This window comes from Maniola jurtina, chromosome 15 (genome assembly GCF_905333055.1).
Source record: "Maniola jurtina chromosome 15, ilManJurt1.1, whole genome shotgun sequence".
Classification (NCBI taxonomy): domain Eukaryota; kingdom Metazoa; phylum Arthropoda; class Insecta; order Lepidoptera; family Nymphalidae; genus Maniola; species Maniola jurtina.
The window spans coordinates 11,823,543-11,832,470 of NC_060043.1; the positions used below are offsets into that span (position 1 = coordinate 11,823,543).

The window sequence follows — 8,928 nt, forward strand, 5'->3', positions numbered from 1 at the left end:
GTAGGTATGGATAATTTCTGAACTAAATACCTACTATTTGAGGAAAATATCGAGTTGGGATTTCATTAAAATTTTTAGAGAAATTTCAAAATTGGAGATTAATTAAGTAACTAAGAGATCTTATCATCATCGCTAAAGTATCATTCATAATCATAAATTGGTTAGCTTTGAGTTACTTTGCGCAACAAACCAATAACTAAGCTATAATTATTGATACAGCTCGTTCCGAGATTTGCATACTTGTTCGTAAACAGTGGCAATCGAGTGGCAAATCGACTAAGTTATTATAAAAACAACCAGTTTTGTGCAAGAAGTAATGTGAACTTGTAGTCTCCTAACTAAAAAGAAAAGCACCGTTAAACTATTTCTAAAGAATATTCTTTATTTATTTTCTTTAGGTAGAAAGAACTTGGTCGTAATTTTCGTTTTTGTTTTGTTATAAGAAATGGCAGGTGTAGAAAACCTAAGCGACAGAGATCGCGCAGTGTTGAGGAGCATCTTCGATCCTACTGCAACTATCGGGGAGGTAGTTGATGATGGCGACAATTTTGTTGATGATGATCAAGGTAAGCTTTTTTACCCGACTTCGACAAGTCAAACAAAGTCGAAAGGAAGGGTTATTCAAACTTATTCTCGCTCCTACCTACGCTACGCTACGCTAGTAGTTACCTACTTAACTACTTATAATGCAATAGGTTTTTAACGTCCAACGCAATAGGTTTTTAATTTGCATGAGAGCTTTTTAACGTCCGTTAAAAAAGCGTCCAAATAGAACAAAATATGTATTCCCAAGTACTTGTTCACACGTAAAAAAGCGTTGACATGTGAACACACATATATACTTGGAAATGCATTTGTTCTATTTGGATTATTATTTTACTTAGTATGATATCAAATCAGAGCTGTGAGAGCCGTCCGTAGGTCAGGGTTCGATCCCGGGCACTCACCTATTAGGTACTTACCAAGTTCATTTTAAGCAATTAAATGCCACTTTCTGTATCTAAAGGTAGGTAAAGTAAAACTGCATGAGTGAGAGTTCTCCATAATGTTCTTAGTGTTTAAAGTCCACTTGTAGTAGGTACTTGACCAGCGTGGCCGAGTATGGCTTAAACCCGGCTAGTGGGCCGGCTATGGGTGATGACCTAAACCTATATTCCAGATTCCACAGAAACTGAGCAACAAAGCAAAGCGCTCTGTGTTCAAGGCGTGCAGCTAGCTGAGGCGGGGAAGTTCGAGGAGGCTTTGACGCTGCTGAATAAGGGCATAGAGGTAGCCCCCGAACGACCTGCGGGGTACAATGACAGGGCTCAGCTGTATAGATTGGTGAAGAAGGATCAAGGTAAATCCACACACGCGCCACACTCTCCACACACGCACCACACAGAAATTAAGCAAAGCGTCTTCAAGGCGTGCAGCTAGTTAAGATAGAGAAGTACGAAGAGGCTTTGACGCTGCTGAATAGCCCCAGAAACACCACTCCTCTTCTATTTCTAGTCTATCGGGGGCTAGTCTAAAGACTAAAGCTAAAGGCTAAAGGGACTGACGGACAGACAGACAGCGAAGGCTTGGAAATAGGGCTCTCGTCGAGCATGGACCCTCGAACTACTCGATTTTTTTTTCATTTTAGAACTGGTTTCAGATGCAATTAAGGATTTGGACCATGTCTTGCAACTGACAGAAGGTAAAGCGAACCGCGCTCGAGCTCTCGCGCTGTGTCAACGGGGCGTGCTCTTGCGCAAGCGCGGCTCGGACGACGAAGCACGCAGCGCTTTTGCCGAGGCTGCTAAACTTGGCAGCGGGTTTGCGAAAAAACAGGTGAGGTTTTATTTCGATGTCATCATAAACAACTAGGTATACATATATCGGATCTTCGAACTAAGTTTCCCGCCCATTACCATACTACGCAATCCGTTCTGTTGTCGGTTACTTTTCAATGTTTCGTACCCGAAGGGTGCCAATGGGACCCTGTTATGTACTATATGCCTCCGCTGTCCGGCTGTCTGTTTATCAGAGAGCTGTACCTATCTCATGAACCGCAATAGGTCTCTACCTATCTGTCCAGTACCTATGTCACACAGTGTCTACCAATATCTATTGCTGCTATAACATCAAGTTATAAAAAATTCAAAATGGCCGCCAAGCAAATTAGTGTTATTTCTCGTACGATAGTGCGGAACCTTTCTGTGCGAGCCCGACTTAACCGGTTTTATTTAACTGTTACGCCTACTTTTATCTGATTCTGATATTTTTGTTTTGCAGGTCGTAGAACTAAATCCGTATGCCGCACTTTGCAATCAAATGCTAAGCCAAGTCATGAAAGGAGAAAAGGACATCAAACTGTAGAACGATATCAAAATAAAACACAGATATCTAATGGATTAGAAATTTATATTATTGAGTACAATCCACGATCACATTCGAGAAAAACCACATTCTTTCTAAAACCCGGCGAACTCTTGAGTCGCCAGATTTTACCACGAAATCCTTGAAAATGACAGACTTTACACTTCGAAAATGGCAAATGTAGACTATAAATCGAAATTCTGTCACTACACTATTAATATTTAATAATAATTATAGGTATATGCAATAAAATCTTGAAAAAGGATTGCGCGCGAAAACTTCCACAAAGATTTTTCTACAAAAAGCATTCGCGCACAAACCCTCACTTTGTTATAATTCAAAACTTGATAAGAATTATTTTAATGTATTAAAATCTAGTGAGAGGCGACGAGACGGTAGGTAAAACAAAACGCAGTTAAAAAGTGCGCTTACAAAGATAATAAATTTTTATTTTTGTAGAAAAGTTTCGCATAAATGGCACAACTTAATAAACTTTAATAAAATTCATCAAAATTCAATATTTAACACGTTCACAGACCAAAATAATCTATTTCCCGGGCCAGTAAAAATAATAATAGGGATTAACCCAGATAGGGCCAACTAGTCAAGCTCGGCTAGTGGGTTAGACTAAGGCTCTAATCTGTAGAGCAAATGTGCAAGACTGTTCAGACTTGACACTGTTAAAACGAGACAGAGTTATACGGCTAGCATAAATCTGTCTCGTTTTAACTGAAACTTACGTCTAAACAATGTCAATGCCTGAGTGTATTTTTTTTCTATGGCCAAAATGTGTTCTAATTTCTATCGAGTCATAGAAAATCGTTTTCTGATTAACTTCAGGACAAAGAACGTGTTCAAATCTATATAACTGTCGATAACAAGTCGTCATAATATCATTGACGGTGTATTGCACGACTTAACTTATACAACTAGATTGGGATTATACAAAATTCTTATTTTATTAAAGAACCCTTTGGCACAAGTTATCTTTGACAGTTATTAACTGTGGGGCAAAAATTATCTACAGATTAAAAATAAAAATAGATATGAAAATGGCGCGAAACTTTTCCACGTGCTGGGGTGAAAGGATGATCATATCACAGAGATAGTTATAATAATGTGAGTAGGTACATTAGTTTAATAAGCATTACATATTATCATAGGATCGATATAATATAAACTATTAGAATTCACTATAGTTACTGTAAAGTAGGAAATCATGTTTGCATGAATTCCATATTTTTTAAATAAAAAACGTAGGTACATAAAAGTAAAAAAAAAAATATTTTTATATAGATATTGTTGTTAATTTTATTTAAAAAAAATTGTTAAAATATTACACACAAATTAAAGTTCAAAGGTACCTAGTAATCCACATGCTATCAATAGATTTACTTGCCTATAATTTCATGTGCCTATATTCCCATTTTAAGGCACAGTATCCACTAAACACATTCTCGTGTTTATATTATAAGCATACCATTTAGATTGGATGGAACATAGCTCATCTTAAGTAGATACCGGGCCTTAAGATAAAATCAAAAAAGTTGGCAGTATAGAGTATAGAAAAACGTATTCTAAAAAGTGATATTTCCCCCAATAGTGATATGCCAAAAATGTAATAAAATTGGAAAAATACATTTTAAAATGATTGTGGAAATTTTATTAAACATTAGGAAAAATATTTACAATTTGGCACAGGCAATGTGCGAAAATACCTCCAATGTTACCCAATTGCCAATTTTGAACTAAACTAATTTGAATATAGAATATAGCTGTCCCTTTCAGTTCAGTACAGAAGAGGACGCCACATCACTATTTATGTATCGTCCTGTCAACTTTAAAGTTTTGAGTGCAGGATAAACTTTAAAAATGCGATAAATAATTATCATTTGACCTTAAATTGAATTCCAGTTAGAATAAGGTCAAATATGGCATGACAATATTTATCGTGTTTTTATAAGCCGGTTTGATTGTACAATGTTGGTGCTAATTTAAACAATATCTGAAAGAAATTCACAAGTCGTCAAATCGTGCCATCCTTTTTACAACGTTCTCAGTGGAAAAGAATGGCAATACTTTAAAGCCTGTCATTTGATTTAATTTAAAGATTTCAGTATAACCGAATTAGCACCAACAAATAGGCATTAATGTAAGAAATTTTAATATAATAAAATTGTCAAAGAGTATTTATAACTATATCCTGTAACACCTACGGGCTTATACTAAAGGTTGATGCTTTAGGCCTATGTTGCAAAGGATTATTAATATTATTTTCTTACTAAAATCGTATTTAGTGAACCATCCTTGCAAGAAAAAATGTTAAACATGTAATTTCCCAATTAGATATTTTATAATATATTACCGTGTCAATATCTTCAGTATAATCAAACTTATACTCGCCTAGTTATTATAAATCGAAAAAAAAGGATTTTTTTGTACACAAGTGTGTGCTGTGAAACTACAAAAATCTAACTTTGGTCTTATTTTGACAAACTAAATAACCAAACTAAAACTCTCCTAATTTTATATACGGGCAAAGATAGCAGATGTTTTAGTTCTGTTAGTTTCTGTCAAATATTTCAGTTTAGTTGAATTTTAGGCTGAAATATGTAGGGCTCACTTTGACTTTACTCAGACACTGTTAAAACGAGACAGCGTTATATAGCTCGTATGATCTGTCTCGTTTTAATAGTGTTTTAAGTCTAAGCAAAAGTACGCTCTACAGATTTCAACAGATTACAACTCTACAGATTTCTAGTAATTCACTCTGGCCTTAGTTTGGCATACCACAGACATGCCAGTTTCCTGCCACACTATCTATCACATTTTAAAAACTTTAAGAACACTGATATATTATTATGTTAAGTAAAGGTAATGAGAAATAGTATGTTTTCTTCACATACGATAGATTATAAAATTTAAAATTAGGCAACACTTCGCTAAAATTGCGTTAATAAAATAGAAATCTGCCGTCCGTCCGTTCAGTCTAAAGCCATTTTTACAAACGTTTTCTTGCTAACTAAAATACGCGTATGACAAATTGTACAGCGACCCCTCCGGTTACGATAGGAACTATGATAATTTGTCATACTAACACATATACATATAATGCATACATTTTGAGAACGCACTAGCCATATCTGTGTCAATTGGTGGTCAACTGCTATGTCAAAGTACGGTTTCGGGTTTACTCTGAGAGCTGAAATCGTACTTTTGACATTACAGTTGGCACAAAGCAAATATGGCAAGTGCGTTCCCAAAATGTATGTACTATTCACTATACTTTAGTTGACGGACGACAGAAATGTAAGCATTTTATATACAAAAATAATCATTTCTTTAAAATAAATATACTAAAAAACAAAATATAGGTATTAATAAAAAATAAATGCTTTACATACCTAACGCATTAATTGTATTTTTTATACATACATATTTTTAATATAGGTAATGTTATTATTAACAGAAAACCAAAAACCAACCATCATTATGAAAACGTAGTTTCATTTTAATCAAATAAAAATATGTCAATATGTATAGCCGACTTTTTTCATATAAAGAAAAAGCATACAAGCGGGTACTATGAAAAAATATGACTTAATGCAATTCGAAAATACTTATTACCTAAACTGTTATTAACGTAAAACTAAACCTATTCCACTCTTGATTGTAATTATGTCATGTAGTCTTGAACTAATTGAAATTTTAAAAAATTGCAAGATCATCCAAAACAATAACTGAATAGGCAGAACATATTATGATCTTTGCCTATCCTGATAATAATAAAATATAACCATGGACATTATGGAAGAGATTTTTAATTTTACGTCGATGGTGCTAATTCTGTTGTACACAAATCTCTAAACTGAGCTAAAGTGACAGGTCTACAAATACTGCTATCTTTTTCATAATGTTTCATGCGGAAAAGGAGAGCATTACTTTTGAATCTTTCAATTATTAGTTTAGCGTTTTGTTTACAACTGGATAGCTACCAGTGTGTTTTAAATAAAAGCTTATATATAACAAGTTTTGTAATTGTATGGTTATTCTATATACAAATGAGATCTTACTTATATATTAATGGTTACATAATTAGCTACAAGTTTTTTAAACTTTCAATTATCATCTATATAACTGACCAAGTCAGTGCGAAGTGGGTGTCTAAAGGCGTAAGCTAGCAACACTACACGATACCAGTTGAAAAATTTCGAATTCCTACCATTAATTAATTATAAATACTCGCAGCTATCAGAATTGGTGTTTAGAATACAGTGGCCTTCGCCAAATCTCAATAATAACGAGATAGAAAGATAATTAATCATTATTCATTATTTAATACCTACTTTGAGTAAGGCTTTAAGCGCAACCCACAAGCTATACGATAGCGATATATCGCACGTCTATATTTGACATAATCTAAATGATCGTACTTCTAGCACCAAAGCGATCAATGCGATGATCTTAATTTTGCTGACAGTCTGGAAATAGATTATTACCGTGCATTTACATATTCGTCCTCTCGTCCTACCCCGACTTTCATCATTAATGTCATCAGCATTTCACATTCGCGCATAATCTCTTTGCTGCGTGAGTGGGAGACGAGACGAGACGAGACGAATGCGTGAACAGATCTCATCCATTGTGCGAATGTTCAAATGCACTTCTGTAGGTACACAGTACATCAGCATATTATTCATTCAAAATCTGTGATGGAATGACCACTTTTAAAATTGCGATTATAGTTTGGTGCTAGATGGTATTCAATTATTGTATGAGCTATGAAAAATTATCAAACAAGCCTTGATTATTGAGACTTATCGCCCGTATATAAGCTCGATTTATTGGTCGCAAGTATTCGCTTACCATAGTATAGCTTGTGCACTGTGCCTCAGTTTAATCTAAGATTAATGTAATGTAAGCGATTTAAATCGAGTATTTAATCGAATATTTATAGGAACTAAATAAACGTAGTGTCGCGATATTTCTTTGAATACTCCGTGATTAAATGTCGAAACCTAGCATAAGCTATGTAAGCTAGTAATAGCCGGGTAGAAGTTTATTAAAAACACTTTTAATTAACGATAGGATCAACCGCCGAGTTTCTTGCTGGTTCTACTCAGTAGTACATTCATTCCGAACCAGTAGTCAATTTACGGTTCAAAAACACGAATTGTAAAAGTTTACTTGAATAAAAAATCTAATACTGCAACCTAGGTTATATTTTGTCTCAGTTTGTAATCGTATAAAGCTATCTGTTCACTAAAGCCGAGAAAAGCGGAGCGGAGACGTGTGTGCTTTGATTAATCTGATTCATGAGAGACTAGGATGAAGCCCGCTGGATTAAAAAAAAAAGTTTCAAATGTCTAGAATATTCCAAATGTTACCGACTGTTAGCTTATAAAAGAGAGTATTAAAATTAAAAAAAAAAAAAATGTTTACTTCAGGCCATGGCCCTATAGTGTAATATAGATTAAAAGTGTTTTTAATGGATACTAAGGGTGGTGGTGGGATAGCGCAAAAAACATTTCGAACACACATGTTTCTAAACTGTAGGTCTAATGTAAAACATTGAACATAAAAGTTAAAATTTACAAAAAAACAACAAAAAATGGTATTTTATTTTTTCTATCCTCGTATAAGTCTTATTACCTACTCATTTCTGAGGGCTGTTACTCCATTCCATTACTCACATAGATTTTTCCAAATTTTTCTCATAAAATGGAAATAAAACATGTGTGTTCGTAATGCTACTCGCGCGAGTGTGGGAAGCGCTAGTGCGCTCTACTTGACTCCCTCTCCAGCTGCTTATAATACACAGTGCTGATTCAGTTTCTGAACGAAAACTACCAAAAACAAAATGTCAGTTAAAAAAATTAAAAAAATCACCCACCACACCAGGCTGTATGATCTACGACCTTTGCCTTCACGAGGAGGATGAATTAAACAACTACTAAAAAAATACTAATGGTACGAAATAAAGCTTTCATACCTGTAAAATGTATTATCTTCGAGAAATGACAGTAGTTAGTAATATTTTTACGATATATTAAACATGAACATGACTCAATCAAAATTCGTAATAAAAAAGAAAGATATATCAATAATATAATAATTATTAATCTTCATTTTTTATTATAATATTACTCATAAGAAATTATGACACAGACCTAACACCTATCGGTTAGTGATAATCAAAAAAAAAATTTCGATTACATTTAAATTTTAAACTGTAAAAATTAAGAAAATAGAATTTATCGAAAATGAATCAGCACTTCACCTACCTTATATTTATTAGCCTAATAAATAAAAATTAATTATTTAGTGTCAGTAATTATTATATCTATGATACAGATAAAGATACCGTTTTACCGAAATATCTAAACTCGGCTAAGTTAATGGCGATTTTTTTATGGTGATTACAAAAACACATTTTTTTAAGAATACCTACTTATAAATTAAAACACACCTAAAATGTCATTTTATTATATTCAATTTAGAATCGACAGCTTCATTTCATTTAAATTCACATTTATTATCTAGCAAGAGTACACGTTTTCTTTATTTTAATGTATGTATTTTAAG

The 8,928-nt window shown here is 33.7% G+C and overlaps 1 protein-coding gene across 2 annotated transcripts; it reads left to right on the top strand.

Annotated features, from left to right (window-relative positions):
* The first annotated feature begins 260 nt into the window (after positions 1–260).
* On the top strand, positions 261–3,585 carry LOC123872807 (tetratricopeptide repeat protein 36). 2 transcript variants are annotated; one of them, XM_045917347.1, is made up of 4 exons: positions 261–566; positions 1,160–1,339; positions 1,640–1,815; positions 2,260–3,585. In XM_045917347.1, exons 1-4 carry the CDS (start codon positions 446–448, stop codon positions 2,341–2,343), a joined length of 561 nt encoding a protein of 186 aa, XP_045773303.1. In that variant the 5' UTR covers positions 261–445; the 3' UTR covers positions 2,344–3,585. The 2 variants fall into 2 exon arrangements, with proteins under 2 accessions (XP_045773303.1, XP_045773304.1); XM_045917348.1 differs by having other exon boundaries at positions 261–562; positions 1,159–1,339.
* Positions 3,586–8,928: the final 5,343 nt, after the last annotated feature.

Coding starts and splice junctions, on each gene's coding strand:
- LOC123872807 (XM_045917347.1), top strand. CDS start 446: ATGGCAGGTGTAGAAAACCTAAGCGACAGAGATCGCGCAGTGTTGAGG. Junction 1,340..1,639: donor ATTGGTGAAGAAGGATCAAG/GTAAATCCACAC, acceptor AACTGGTTTCAG/ATGCAATTAAGGATTTGGAC. Junction 1,816..2,259: donor GCGGGTTTGCGAAAAAACAG/GTGAGGTTTTAT, acceptor TTTGTTTTGCAG/GTCGTAGAACTAAATCCGTA.